The sequence below is a fragment of the Hyla sarda genome, chromosome 8, assembly GCF_029499605.1.
Source record: "Hyla sarda isolate aHylSar1 chromosome 8, aHylSar1.hap1, whole genome shotgun sequence".
Lineage (NCBI taxonomy): Eukaryota > Metazoa > Chordata > Amphibia > Anura > Hylidae > Hyla > Hyla sarda.
In genome coordinates, this window is record NC_079196.1 from 106215777 (window position 1) to 106232334 (window position 16558).

Genomic DNA, 16558 nt, shown 5'->3' on the forward strand with positions numbered 1-16558 from the left:
ACTTACAACACACATGACACCAAAGAGGGAAGATGGCTAATTGGGTTAAACTTGGACATTTCCACTTAGGGGTGTACTCACTTTTGTTACCAAGGTTTAGACATTAATGGCTGTGTGTTGAGTTATTTTGAGGAGGAATAACATTAAAACACTTATATACAGGCTGTACATCCACTCCACATGACGAGTGTCATTTCTTCAGTGCGTCACATATAAATATATAATAAAATATTTACCCCTAATGTAAATTCATTCAATATCTGGTTCATAGATGGAAATCTCCTTAGAACAGGCACGTATATGTAAAAAAGTGTGTCCTGTCCATTGTTTAGTTTTTTTTTGTCACACAAAATGAAATGTGAACCCTACCTATAAAGTCTTTGGATCTGTGTTGTGCACATAGTAAGTGACTGTGCCTTGTTATCCAGCTCATTCTCTGTACAGCATGCACCTCTTCAGTGGCAGTGAATGTCTGATCGAGGCAGAAGGAGACACAAGGGGAGCTGGGTGTTGTTCCTTCCTAGATTTCGATTTCCCAGTTATGGACGGGAACTGAGAAGGTTTTATTGTGAAACATTCATTGTTAGAAGTAATAAACAATAAACTGCAAGGCCAGGAAATTGTCATAACTATGAATCTGCTGCAGGAATGTTCAAGCACACATCCTTAGCACTTCATTACATTCAGATTCCTTACCAGAGTAGTCAAGTTTTGTGAATATGCAAGCACTACTATTCTGCTTCAGGGTACATTCTTCAGCACTCCCCCTGGATAAAGTCATTGGCACTTCATGATAGCATTACATTAAAGTTAATTAAAGCCCCTGATGATGAATCTTATTATATCTTTAGGGGATTCTAATTATGGCTGTATACCTTCATACTTCCTGCAGTTCAGCTTCAAAACACACGAACATCCCAAAAATCGGATTTCTAAATACCTATAGCAAGCGTACAGGATATACTGTATGTGCAAGGGTGCTGCCAAATGTCACCGAAACTGCATCTATATCCGCAGCAGAAAACCCACACCAAATCTTGCAGATTTTGATGCTGGTTTTCTGTTGTGGATTTTGGTATGGAATAAATTTAATTAAAAGTTCAATGGACAATGAGTTTTAGAATCCACAGTTTATTGCAGATTTTCAATTCCCTTGAGGTCAATGGGGAATATGTGCAATAAATGTGCAGCATTTCCTACACAAGCATTGACGGGCTGCAGATTTTAAATCCTCGCCTTTTGTCTGTTTCCACGTGAATTTTCTGCACATTTCTTCTTCAGTGTGTGAATTAGGAGATATTCACAAATTTACACATTGAAGATTTGTTGCAGAAATTTCTGGGACTGTTCAATTCATCTGAATGGGGATTGATAGCAATCCATGTGTTGCACAAACAACTCCATTCAGATGCATGGGACTGAGTGTTGCATATATTTCTAGAACACATGGACCACAACAAGACCCACACAGTGGCACTATTGCTAAGCCTGAGACCGGATAGCTGGGATCGGAGGAGGGGTTACAACTACTAACATGGGAGACCACGGTCCTTGTATTGAGCCCGGCGCTGCTGGGAACCAGAAACATAGAATCAGTAACTCAATCAAATAGAAACAAAATGGTAACCTGCTCTAACCACAAGGCTTTAGACTTCCTGCTCTGACCTGGAGTCTCTTACGGACGCGGTGCTGGACAGGCTTGCAGGGCGCTTAGAGGGGACTGCGGCCGTTTCACGCTGTGTGCGCTTCTTCCGGCCTCTTCGAGGCCGGAATGAAGCGCGCACAATATGAAACTGGCGGAAGTCACCTCTGAGCGCCCTGCAGGCTTGTCCAGCACCGCGTCCGTAAGAGACTCTAGGTCGGAGCAGGAAGGCTGAAGCCTTGCGGTGAGTGCGGGTTACCGTTTTTTTTTCTATTTGAGTTTGAATTTCTAGAACACATCTACTGCAAGTAAAAACATATCAAATAGAGATACGTAAAAACACCATCTCTATCAACACTACTTGCTGAAGTTTTTGGGACAGATCTGCAAGTAAAAAAAATTAAATATTAACAGGGATTTGTAAGAATATAGGATCTGTGCAACGATAGTTTCTAGCCAGCAGCATGGTATTTTTTTACACTGCACTAAATAAATGACTAAATAGACAATCACCTATAGATCTTAGATATTTGTTTAATTTGTTTGTATATACACTCTAGTTTCCTTAGCATGAGTCTTTTTGGGTGGGTAAGATGAACAGTTGCCATTGCCGTTCAGATGTATTGGGGTTTAAAGGGGTACACCAGAAGAAAAAAAATGCAAATTAACTGGTGCCAGAAAATTATACAGATTTGTGAATAAATTCTATTTTTAAATCCTTATTCTTCCAGTACTTATCAGCTGCTGTATACTACAGAGGAAGTTGTGTAGTTCTTTCCAGTCTGGCCACAGTGCTCTCTGCTGCCACCTCTGTCCATGTTAGTAACTGTCTGGAACAGGAGGGGTTTGCTATGGGGATTTGCTTCTACTCTGGACAGTTTCTGACACGGACAGAGGTGGCAGCAGAGAGCACTGTGGTCAAACTGGAAAGAACTGGAAGGATTAAGAATTTTAAATAGAAATCATTTACAAATCTGTATTTTTTGGTACAAGGTGATTTTAAAACATGTTTTTCCTCGGAGTACCCCTTTTAATGACACTAGTTGGCTTAAAAAAGCAGCACAGCCTTTTGATATTTCCCCCAAGGTACCTAAGACATAGCCACTGATATAGCAGTCATAGCAAGTAGTGTTTTTATGTCATTACTTTGTTATACGATAGATGGGGAAATTTAGAATGTTTTAAGAAAAGGTGATTTTTGTGTCTACACCGTTTCAGTAAACACATCAGGGTTATAGATATTTTATGCGGCTGACATTTTGCTGCTATTATTTCCTCCTGATCCCGTTAATATTTAGCCACTTTGTATAGAATTAATATTGATGAAGCTGTTCATATTTTAGAGTAGGTGATTACAAGCCACAATAGTGAGTATTTTATTTCTTATTCTATACAGTGTGTAGCACACATCCTCTCAGCCTCTGACATATGAATAGTTGCAGAGAGGTTGACTTAACCTTGAGAAGGAAAAAAAGGGAATTGCCTGTTCAAGTTAAGGTGACAAATTAAGAAAGAGAACAGTTTTGCTGAGCAGGCAACATATAGACAAATCTACATGATAAGGGATTTGGCTGACCCTATGTTATTGGAAACTGTATATTTCTTCAAGGTCCAGCTTAGATTCTGTGGTATTTCATACACCTCCAAGAATTTAACTGGATTTCTTGAGCGCAACATAAATTTAGGTGTTGCCAAGGCCAGGCTAGTTCAGAGACAAGCAATTTCACAAAAGTTTTGGGACTCATTCTTGTTTTCGTCAAGTAGATTTAAAGGCATCCTTCTCTTTTTACATTTCTCATTACAAATCATCTTGCACATCAAGTCAACATTTCCCAACCCGGGTTTATGCACTTCATAAAATTCTGGCAGGCTTTAATGGACAAAATATGTGTAGACAAAGTTTAGTTTGTTTGAAACTGCTTGTGAGATCTTCAGCTGCTTCAACTTGTGCAATGGTTGAGCTTATTAATGGCTGGTGCTTATGAGGCGCTTCAGAGACGTGAAGATGTTTTTTAGGGAGGTTTGTGTGGTCATTAATCCTAAGCAGCTCATCGCATTACCAGATACAATCTTTAGCATGAAGCTTATTTGTTTAGCTAAATAGGACAAATGCTATGAAGGAAAAATAGTCCATCATAAAAGTAAACCACCCTACCAGTTATACTCTCTGAATATCAGCCATAATATAGTTTATGGGAATCATGTGTGTATGGACTGGTAGGCACCCCTCTTTTTCACCTACTGTGTGTGTATGAAAGGCCACCGTTGTAATTAAGTCTTCTATTGTGCATCTGTAAACCACAACAGGTCAGTTCATTGTCTAGAGAGAAATCCCTACACTTTTGTATGGCTTCTATCACAATTTTGTATGTAAAAAATGGGTTGGGTTTGTATAAATTTAACATTATTCAAATACTTTATAGTGAAGCTCCACCTTTAATAATATGATGTTATTATTGAAATATATTTTTTTCTTGTTTTTTTTTTTTTGCAAAGGTGCCCACACACCTTTAAATGAGTACTTCTCTGCTCAGCATTTGGAACAAACTGTTCCTAACGCTGGAGCCGGCGCCGGGAGCTCTTGACGTCATAGCCCTGCCCCCTCATGATGTCATGTCACGCCCCTTCAATAGACTTGCATTGAGGGGGTGGGGTGTAACATCATGAGGGGGCAGGGCTATGATGTCATGAGCTCCCAGTGACGGCTCCAGCGTTCGGAACAGTTTGTTCCAAACACTGAGCAGCGGAATACCCCTTTAATAGGCAAAACTTTTCACTAAAGTGTATGACGAGTCATGGAAGCTCTTCAATAAGTACCTGCGTAGCTGTGGGTAATTTTAAGGTGGAGATTCACTTTATGTTTTATAGTTTTTTTTATATATATTTCTGGATAAGTGGGGGAGTATTTTATAAATAGAAATTGGAAAGCATTTAAAAGCATGTGTGATTTCTCTTGATCTTAGTCCTCCTACATCCCACCTAGCAACGCTCTTCTGTGTCTCTCCACCAGGGGGCACCCTTCTACCAGGGAGCGAGCCCACAGTGGATACGGTGTCAGTGCAGCCCATCCCAGTCTACTGGTATTACGTTATGGCAGCAGGAGGCGCTGTTCTGGTGCTGTTCTCCGTCGCACTAGCCTTGGTGCTCCACTACCACCGCTTCCGCTATGCGGCCAAGAAGAGCGATCCAGCCATCACCTACAAAACCTCACACTACGCTAATGGGGCACCTCTGGCAGTGGAGCCTACCTTAACTATAAAACTAGAGCAAGATGATCCCGATCACAGTTCACGTTGCTGAGGGCGATATGGACGCTGGATCTAGACTTAAAAGACTCATGAACTGTTGGCTCAATTTGCACTTTTATTCTCCCTTTCCTTATAAACCCGACAATAATTTGTTCTGCATATTTTTGAACTCATGGACATCTCGACCCCTCTTGACTGTCTCTAAAGTATAATGCTGCATCTTGGAATATGTTTGAGATAAAGGGGCAATGCCTTTTAGAACCTGAATGCTCTTTTTTTTTATTTTTCAAAGACAATTATTTTTCCAAATTTTTATTTTGCCCCTCATGGTAAACAAACATTGCCTGAAAATATGAAGGAAAGTTTGTGAAAGTTTACATACATGCATATCTATTTTCTTGTGTGTATGAAATAGCACGTAAGTAGTGGTGAAAACCACTAATGGAACTAGGCAATTACAACAAATGTATTTCAGTGAGCTCATGGACACTTTGCGTCAAGTGATGTGACTGATACCACTCAGTACGCTCTAAGGTGTAGTCCAGGACGTAAAATTTGAGGGGCAAATCTAGCAAATTTGTGAATGTTAATGTACATTTACTTCAGTGCATAGGTAATGTTATTTGCTATTTCTGGTCTCTTATTTCCCCACACTCCTTACACGCTACCATGAAAGGACAGAATTTTCGAAGCATGAGTTGATTCACTTAAATGATTGTGCCAATTTTCCAACCCGTGCCTGGGAATTCATCTTCAAAAATGGTAGCCATACAAGTTACACACTGTTAGCAAAGGAGTAATGGGGAAAGAAATCAATTGTCAATACTGTGGAGCTCACTGCAGTACATTTTAGGACAGCTTATTACTGTCTTACAGCTTATAGACATATATGCAATTACAGAAACATGCGAGATATTTTTATTTCTTGGAAATTGTTCTTTTTGTAAACTTTCAGAAATCCATCTTGCTTAAGCAACTATTTTTTATGGCCTCATACTATACAGAAAAATACCCACTGGGCTTGTATTCAAGACAAGAATTGTTGACAAGGGACTAGAATCTAACTGGGATATAGCATAAAAATGAATGCAAAATAAAGCAATAGTATCCCATAGAAAGTGAAGGCTACCCGATAAAAGCATGCCCTCTGATTGGTTGCCTTGAGGAACACCACTTTTTTTCCTCTGCACTGGTCTTTATGCATTACCCCAGGTATATTTCACGTACTGCTCTTTGCTATCCTGAGTTGCCCCTGCATGATTAGATCTTCATGACCATTGGGCATGCATCTCAATACTGAACTACTGGAATACTGAGAGATTTCCTTTAAAAACTATGAATTCATTTAATTCTTACCTCAAGTAATCTTTATTGGCACTACTTGCCTAGTCTATGAATAAAGTGATTTCTCTTTAAAGGGTTATACCCATCCTAATAAATGTAGTTAAACTTGTAGAGCACATCAAAGTAAATATTTTAGCAAATTCGTTCATTTACCAAACTTGCTGCATTCTCCTGTTATTCCTGCTCCTTTTCTCCCTTGGAAAGGAGCTCGTTGACAGCTCGTTGTCTAGGTTCCGGCCACTGCTCCATTCTAGAAGTGGTAATCAGTCTGTACCAACCCTACCACCACTTCTATCAGGAGAAGGAGGCAAGTTGGGTTAAAAATGTATTTGTTAGAATGTTTACCTTTACGTTCCCTACAAGTTTAACTACACAATCTGAGATGGGAATACCCCTTTAGTGTAGGGTCACACATGCTGTATTTTGCTGCATATTTTTTGCAGCTGATTTTGCTATCCATTGACATTAATGGGTAGGAAAATATTCAGCAAAATATGGCACATGTGAATCTACCTTTAATGTACTCGGAGCCTATGTACATCACTTCACTGTATAATTATTATTGCCTTATCTAGTCATTGCTTTGCATCATAAACACAGTGTAACTAAATCTACATGAACACATATCTACAGTAGGTTCAGGAGTAGGAGTCAAATTGCTACATAACAGATAAACAGATCATTTATTTGGTTTTAATGGGGCTTTTGAAACTGCCATTGCTCCACTGGTTTCCTGCAGTTGACAGTACTGTTGGGGAATAATTTGCTCTAAATATCGCAGTGGGTTGAACTACTTGCACACCAACATTTTTTGTTTTTTTCCATCTCCTGTCTCCTGCGTCAGTTTTAAAGAAAAATGGGCAAGGATGACAGCAGAGGGGAGAAGGAATAAAAGGTGGCCAGCAGACATTTCTGTAATGTTTATCAGTTGGCATAGAGATACATGGAGTTATTTTATTGTCAATCTAAAATATACAAGTGGTGGTTTCTACAAAATGAAGAAAAAAATAATTGGTATGGGCCACCCTTTCATTTTAATGCACTTTCAATTGTTTGCAAGCATTACAATAGAAATTTCTAATTGCTTCTATCTCTAGATTTATTAGTTTGGTTCTAATATGGAACCTTTTTAAAGAGAATCCATCATTTTGAAAATATAGTCCAGTCTGTAGGTAACATGTTATAGAGCTGGAAGAGCTGGGAAGATTGATATACATATATAAAAAGTAATTTATTTATGCAAACCTCAATGCTTAAGGGTCCAATGGGCATTCCTAATTAGTGATTGACATCAAGCACTATCAAGCACTAACAAGGACCACCCATTAGACTCCTAAGCATAGAATGAGCAGAGGTTTACATGAATACGTTACTAGTTATACTTAATCTTTTCTGCTATATCTATATATTAAACTGCTTAGTGCCTCCTACTCTATAAAATGATGCCTGCAGACCGGACTGCTGTTTCAGTGTGACAGGTTTTCTTTTAGTCGTACAAGGTTAAAAAAAAAAGGGCCTGCTTTTATTCAGGAACGACACCACTCTTGCCCATGAGCTATGTCTGGTATTGCAGTTGAGCAATATTTAAGCAAATGTGACTGAGCTAAAAAACCTGGCTGGAATCGCCCCATTTCTGGTGGAAAAGCAGACCTGATTTTTTAATGTTGTTCAGGTGCCACTAAAATATAACTAAAATATTCCACTGAGGTTACCAGTGTCCTGCTACAGCTTATGTTGCCCATTGCTGCAGCATTTCTTTACTGTAATCACAAAGTAAGCCAAAAATTCCTATCTTGGTTCTACAACATTTCATTTTGGTCATACATTTCAGAAGTAAACCTCATTGCCGAACCTTTATTTCTGGTCCGGATGAAAACACACATCTATGATTGATGGGACACATGCACTTGTGGCATGTGTTTTTATTTATTTTTTGTAATGTATATAACAATTGTGGCTCACACATTTTGCAGTTTCAGTGTTAGTGGAGCTTAAAAATAATTAGTTTTACTTATTTTTTAAGGTAGCAAATGGGTGGCCTTATATGCTAAAGTGACATAGAAATGTATATTTTTTTTGTATCCATGCTGTTTTTTGGGTGTTTGAATGTATTTCTCACAGAAATGCTAGTATACAGTGCACTGCTGTGTATAATACTTTTGAGCCTTTTTGTATTAGATTGGTTTTGTCCATTTGGCATTACTGCTGATTATTTTTCTGTAATGTAATGCACACATAAGGTTGTGCTTAGAAGTTGAAATATTTTGTACATTGTAAAGTACCTGTATACCAGGAGGCTAACCAGGCAGTGTAGGGAGATAAAACTAAGACTAAATTTACCAGCTTAAAATTTCCCATGTTTCATTCTCCTTAGATGAAACAAAAACTATTTTATTTTAATGCAACCTAATGTTCATTGTTTCTTGTTGTGTTTTTTTTTTGTTTTTTGAGGGGAACTTTTTGTCCCGTAAGAAAACTTCCATATTCTGTATGTCACCATTGTCCAACTGGTGCCACATAGATGAAAAGGGTTGTCAATGCCCCTATATGCTCTCTTGTTTGACATAGCCTAACATCTATGTATGTTTCATCATAAAACCACTTGGATGGAATAGCAGGGCATGGAAGTTCCATAGTTGTTAAGTCTATGTATGGTGATTACCGATATTCTTCAGGGATCTATGTTACAAGAATTAATTCTCATGATCCACTTCAGTCTGTTGTCACGTCAACTTGCTGCACAATGCATTATAAACCCATTTAGCATGAAAGTGGTTCTTGCAAAATGGCTTCCTTCTGGAGCAATGTTTTTTGTACGGAGAATTTTTTCATAGCGCCTAATTACAGGAGGAAATTTATTGTAACTCTTTTTAAAATCACATCAGTCCTAAAGTGTAAGTGTAATTACGTTGCTAGTTCTCTCTTGTCTGTTTAATCTAACAGCAGTATCTAAGTCTTACCATCTGTTGCCACATGCTTAGAACAAAGTTCCATGATTGTAAATAGCATTTACTGTTTGACTTAAGTAAAAATAATATAAATATGTATATATATATATATATATATATATATATATACAAAAAGAAATAACCAGCTGCATTGTGCACAAAGGAAAGGACTAAACAAAAGGAACAAATGCAACAAGGCACCTTTTGGCCCTCGGTTTCCTATTATTTGGAAACTGTTCCTCATTAACGTGTTTTCTTCTACATCTTTGCTGCCTTTTTAGATGTTTGTGTTGTCGTTGTTGTTGTTGATGATGAAATTTGAAAGAAGAGCATAAAAGATGAATACCATGAAATCTATGTTCTTGTTTTTTCCCAGCAATGTAAAGACTTTTTTCTTTTTAGTGTTTGTCATGTTGCTGTCTGGTTCTGAAGGGGTTGCTTTAAAACATTTTATAAATGCAATTATTGAGGCCTATAATGCACAGCAAACTTTTTGAGCTTTGTATTAGGTCAAACACAATTGCTTTGTAGAAAAGACATAAATTGTACTAAAAAAAATAGTTCTTCGATATGCCTTGTGGCAAGGGGGAGATGTTATGGTATTTTATTAAAGGGATAATCACATTAAAGTGAAGCTTTATGTAGGACTACATCTGAATAAAAGATAAATGGGTGGCTATTCTTCCTATTGTGTATACAAAAACACCACCTTCTCTAATAACTGGTTGGCCAACACTTACCCATGGTTGCCCAACATCAAAGAAAAGATACAAGTATTTAGATATTACAAATATTTACTACCAATTTACCTAATGTTTTGTACCAATATTTAGTACAATATTCCCATTATTAGGCAGTTTATAATATCAAGGACCTCTTTTAAGCGTTGATCTCCAGGTCAAGATCACTTCAAAGTCCTGGTCCTTATGGTTATTTGTTTTAGTCATTTAAATAGTGCCAACATATTCCATAGCACTGTAGAGAGATTGTCACTTCACACCAGTCTTTGTCCACATTTGGACAGGATAATTTAAACCAAAAAATGATCTTATCAGTAAGTTTTTTAGGGTGTGTAAGGAAGACAGAGGAAGAAAATTCAAACTTTATGCACGCTATTTTACAGACGCAGGACCTGAGCAATACAAAGCAACAGTACTAACAACTGAGCCATCACATTACTAATGTTTATGTTGTTTCTCAGGTGTGGTTCTTCCCTTGTACTAGATACAAATGTTTCATATTAATGTGATTATAAGTACTGCGATTGAAGGCATATCCCTTTAATATAAAACCAGGCCATATCCATGTTTTCTACCTGTTCATTATTTGCAAAAAATTGGGCATGGAGAATGCTGTTATTTACCTATATGCTGTATAATGTTCTTTTCTATGAAAACTTTGGTCAAATCACTATTGGAATATATGATATCCAATTATTTTCTCCCAAATCCCTCATAATTGCGCATTTCTTGCTTTGTCCTCTGCCTGAGAATGAAAGAAAAAAAAAACTTATGGAAATTTGAACCTTATTTGATCATGTGCTGTGTGGAATGTAATTAAAGGATAATATTTTTGTACAAACATCTGTTTCTCTTTACTTACCACTGAAATGGGTTCAGAGAAATGATGCTGGCTCTCCAGCACGTTAACAAATTTGCAGCTTTTTGTACTCCCCATCACCCTTTCTTTCTTATGGTATCAGTGATTTGCTTACTGGCTTGAAGTTTTAATCAGTCTGTCACCTGAGACGACAAAGATGGTAGTTCCGGGATTTTACTAAAGTTGCTAAGTGCTAAATTGCCCGAATGTGATTATAATGAAGATTGTCCTCTCTCTGGGGTAATCAACAAAATGGGACATCATTTTTCCTTTCCCTAAAGGGCAGAAGGAAGCAACACAATCATGCTGGTCTGTGCATCAGCAGCTTAGGAGACATTTATCATGATGATCTCACCAGGCTTACTTTCTCAGCTGGTGCAATGTTCATTGGGTACTTTGTGAAAAGCGGTAAGTTTAGTGGAAAAGGCGTAGAAGGGCAATTGGGAAAAAAATACTGGAAGTTGTTGCGGCTGATGAGATATAAAGCTCCTTCTCTAAAATCCATGTGTGGCCTGTAACCCCTGATTCAGCTCCATCAGCTTATATTGTGATTAGACAATCTGACATAACAGGATGAGGGGTACACAAATGGTTTATAGGATTAAATGCCTTTATTGACTTTGCCAATAGTATAATCGAGCATGACACATTTTAGATGTCATTGATTTTGTATTACATTAGTCATTTTTAGACAATGGACAGTTCTGTCTGTTACAATATAGCAGACTGTGTCCACCAATACTACATAAGTATAATTCTGATGGGTTGCAGCTTTATCCTTTCATTCATACATATGTGTTTGCAAGGACAAAAACATCTAACGCAGGGTTAAAACCTTTATATGACCATTTAAATGTATGGTAGTCTTAAAAGTAGCAAAAACACCTGGTTAAAAAGGAACTGTATTGATACCAACCATCATGTACCAACTGGCATGACATAGGAAAGACTTGACATGGCTGATTAACTGCTCTGGTTGGCAGTACCATTGTATACATTAAAGACTTTTCTAGACAAGTAACCAAAGATGTAAACAATCTTGGACTCTATAAATATAGGCATTATGATATTTAAAAAAAGTATAACATGTTTATCTTAAAGTTTTATGGTTAAATGGGGAATTGGGAAACTGTGATGAGACATGTGAAAAAAACAAAAATCAGACAGAAATATAAAACAGCTGGTCATAGTAACCAGCCAGATGAATCATCTTTATTTTAACCTATCTATAAAAAGCTGGAATTGGATTGGTTGCCTTTAACAACACTACCATTTTATGTGTACGCTAGCCCTACACAATGTAAATGTATTTCTGTTAATAATACCAGTATTAATCATTTTCTTAAACTGTCAGACTATATTGTTATATGACCATGTATTTGACAGGAGCTAAATAATAACTGTTTACATAAATGCCAAGAATTAATAATGTTTGTAAAACGATAAACCAAGAGAAAAAAAAACTTTAAGATGTTTTGTAATAAAACCCTGTTATTGGAGCTATAATTTACTGTGGATGAATTTGTTTTCTGAATCCTTTCTATAATTTTCTAACTTGTTTACATGTCCTCTAAAAATGTTTTATGCTTCTTTTTAGTGGATGTTCCATTTATAAGAAATAATCATGACCCACTGGGACGCAGCTTTGGAGGAAAAATAAGTAAGAGTTCCGATTCTCTATGCTATCTTTTCCTTATCTTTTAAAATCTACATTATATCTCTTCTATTCTTTTATATACCGGTACTTGATATCATTCTTTAATTCCTAATGAATGATTACTGTCTTGTAGGTGACTATGAATCCCACACAACGTTTCCCACAAATAATGTGGTAACTCCAAGATCTGATAAAGAAGAAAGTTGGCTTTATACTTTGGATCCAATTTTGGTAACCATTATTGCCATGAGTTCTCTTGGAGTCCTTCTTGGGGCTATTTGTGCTGGTTTGCTGCTCTACTGCACTTGCTCTTATACCGGCCTTTCTTCTCGTAGCTCCACAACTTTGGAGAACTACAATTTTGAACTCTATGATGGGATAAAACATAAGGTGAAAATGAATCCACAGAAATGCTGTTCTGAGGCATGATGGAATACTCGAACTTAATGATATTGAACACTTGTTGATTCCCATTTAGAAGTCTTGTAGCCATCCAATGTGGTGGCAATGAATTAGCTGTTTCAGCTGCTTTTCTTCATAAGGACACTGAAACCGTGTTTCTACAAAGTCGGAAAAAAAACTGAAGAATATTGTTTGAGAAAAAAAGGACAATTCTCAGTTTTCACTAATGCCTCCCAAAACTCCAATGCCTCCCAGTTTTACAGACCTGATGTATAACTTTTTACACTATCCACGATATGACATTTCTCCATGGAGGAGTGATGTGAATTAAAATCTTGTATCAGTGCTGTTAGTGTTACCACTTGGACCTTTGGGAATGACAGCACTTTTGGTAGGACGAGATCAACCTCTCCCAGTCCCAAGGGAAGAGTTGCACGACAGCATCAAGACATGAGTAGAAGAGCCTTAAGATTACTTGTGATTCAGAGCCATTTTCTATAGCCAGGTCTCTAATGGAAATGTGACCGTCTTCTTCATGCGGTCTATTACAATTTTTTTTTTCAAAATGCCTAGAACAAAAGGACACATTTTTAAAGGGTTTTCTATTCAGAGCTGGCTTTGATTGTACCTTTTATGTATTGTATGTTTGGGTGGGTGGGATGATTACAATTCATGTATTGTTTTTCTGGTGAAGCTTTTTCAAGTAACATTTGACCCCTAAACTGCATTTGCTATAAACATGCCATATACTGATTTCTTAAAGTGAATCTCCTCCTGCAAATATTAAAGACAGAAAATTAATGGAAAGCTCAGTTATATGAACTCTATCTTGGCAGTGGAAGTGATAGCATTCATATAACCACTGTTTCATCTGTAAAATATGAAAGTGAGAGAATCACTTAAATAAAGTATGTAGCCTTTCACTTTTCAGGCGGATTACAAAAAGAGCCCAATGGATTATGGAAATTCTTCAGTTATTTTGCTATGGCTGTAATAGTGCAACTCCAAAATACACATTTATGGAGCAAATGCACATAATGTGAGATTCTTTGCCCTCTTTCCTACAATGATAAGGTGAACAGGCAACTTGTACTACTAAGATAACTTAACATAGCAGTAGAAATGCATCACATTTTGGGCTAATACATTATGTAATGCACATATATGAAAGATACCCTTCATGTGTCTATAAATCATACATCATATTCTTTAATAGATACTGTTCTTCATGTTAGTAATAAGAGCAGTATTTATAGTTCATATATTGTACACAGGCAGGGTCAAATCTTTTCTCATATTAACATATAGTGTCCAACTGTCCTGTGCCCTGAATCTGCATGTCCAATGCATGAACCTGAGTATGAATAGCCTTAAAACATGCATAACCAACTGGGTAGCAAAGCTTGCTGGGAGTAAATAGCTACTTCTTAGCTGTGCCTGCCTTAACTATATGTAGCATAACTCATCAGCAATGTGTTTACATGTAGTGGTCATGTAGCATTAGTTCATATGAAGGACAGTGGCATGCATTGTAAAGGTCATACCCGACCCATGGGGCAAATTCACACAGTTCAATTGGGGAACATATAATTAAATCCAAGATGAAATCCAAAACATAGGAGAAAAAGAAAGGTTTCCATCATTCTTCTCCTTTTTTTTTTTTTATCATGATCCAGTCTTGGTTTTGGGTCTTTTGTTGTGTGAATAAGACTGTAATGTGTTACTAATGTTTGGTTACAAACAGGAGTTTGTGCAACCGTAAAATTATCAAAGAAAAAATAACCAAGAGCCCCATATCAGTAAAGAATGGTAAGATTAGATGAATACTTGAGCTTTAGTCATTTATGAGTGCACGCTCTTATATTAGCTAGCACTTAGTAGCAATTGCAAGGGGCAGTGCCTGGGATTTTTATGGTTATGTTGGTGCCTATTTGTTGATTTTTGTTTGTTGGTTTATAATTATGGATTGTAATGCCCAGTTCATTGTACTGTTTATGACTGTTCTTTGGTAAAATAGCAGAAACTAGTGTCTTATTCCTATGAGAAGCTGTTTTCATGTTGTAGTTTTGAATAAGGAAATCGGGGCTGTTTACATATCGAGAGCAGCTACATTCATAACTTTTTCCTTTAAGCATAGTCCTGTTTCCTACTTAAGTGCCTTGGATATTAAAAAGATGGAACTTATTTTTTAATGCCATGATTTCCTGAGGGCCCTTTCAAATGTGAATGTGACCTACATGTTTAGGACTTGGTTTGGAAAACTAATGTAGTAAGTGTGTAGTTCCTGTTGCCAAAGTATGGATAGATATAGCCATTGGGTGATTATTCATACAGGATATGGGGTCTTTGTTTTTGCTTGTTCCAGATATGTCTCTATTAATGCTTAAGACTTCCACTTTACATGTAGAAAGTTCATTAACCCTTCGATTAATGGTGCATGCTTTCATTCTTATGCTTACAACTCTTCAAATGCTTTACTGCCATAGAATCTCTATTGAATGATGACATGTCCATTGAACAGTTTCTACTTTGTACCACAGTGGAAGGAAAGGTGAATGTTGTGTTGAAGTTGCCAACAGTTCAGTGCCTCTTTAAGGTTAAAGTTTATACCTAATGCATACAATGCAGCAAGACAGAATTGTATTACTGTAGTAGAAAATTCTATGTTTTTGATGTGTAAGGATTAGTTAGCAAAGTTTTTTTTTTTTTTGTACAAATGTGACCTCTATACCACCAGGGCAGTTTACTATGCCGTGACCATCAGTTATACTGCTATCTGAGAATGTACTCAGACCTCCATGTAGCCCTTCAGGACCAGGCTACCATCCCTGAATGTATTGAATATAGTTTAACCGATGAAGTCAGTAGGTTGCTCCACTTGAATGAAGACAACAATGTCTAGGGACCATGTAATAGAATCACCCAACTGGTAGAACAGTACATTTTGGAAATTGGTTGCTATACTTTTGACTCGAGGTAATCTACACCAATTTCTTATACCTCATAATTTATTTTGTCTTCAAACACCAATATTACAATTTGTCATGTTTTGGGTCACTTTCTTTTTTAGCTAAACTGTTTTCTTAAACTATTCCATGGAAAAAAAGATTTCAACAATATCATTGCTTTAAATGCTTATTCTAGCCTTTGTCTTATATATTTAATTCCTGGATGAGATCAATAGAGAAGCCACATTACTCTGTGGTGGTTTGTGAAAGTTAAATAGTATGAAATACAAAATGGCCATATATTGATACATTTTTATTATGGTTACTATTGCAAGGAAGAAGTAACTGGTCTGTGTATTTTAATAATATATGCATATAGTAGATGTGTTAATAGATGGATCAGGATGTGAAGCTTAAAAAAGTATATAAGCGTCTGAATTAGAGATGAGCGAACTTACAGTAAATTAGATTCGTCACAAACTTCTCGGCTCGGCAGTTGATGACTTTTCCTGCTTAAATTAGTTCAGCTTTCAGGTGCTCCGGTGGGCTGGAAAAGGTGGATACAGTCCTAGGAGACTCTTTCCTAGGAATGTATCCACCTTTTCCAGCCCACCGTAGCACCTGAAGGCTGAATTAATTTACGCAGGATAAGTCATCAACTGCCGAGCCGAGAAGTTCCTGACGTATCGAATTTACTGTAAGTTCGCTCATCTCTAGTCTGAATTACCAACCAGTGCATATGTATTGTCCCAATGATACTGCAAACCATT

At 37.1% G+C, this 16558-nt stretch overlaps 1 protein-coding gene across 3 annotated transcripts in view; it reads left to right on the forward strand.

The window, feature by feature from the left end:
• Positions 1-16310, forward strand: part of NRP2 (neuropilin 2) — a 112660-nt gene extending 96350 nt beyond the window's left edge. For 2 of the 3 annotated variants that reach the window (XM_056536196.1, XM_056536198.1), the window contains 2 exons: positions 12379-12441; positions 12572-16310. In XM_056536196.1, coding sequence (XP_056392171.1) covers positions 12379-12441; positions 12572-12867 — 359 coding nt within the window. In that variant the 3' untranslated portion in view covers positions 12868-16310. Of the gene's footprint in view, positions 1-4652; positions 10764-12378; positions 12442-12571 lie in introns of those variants that run through there. The other variant, XM_056536197.1, reaches the window with a different exon arrangement.
• Positions 16311-16558: the final 248 nt, after the last annotated feature.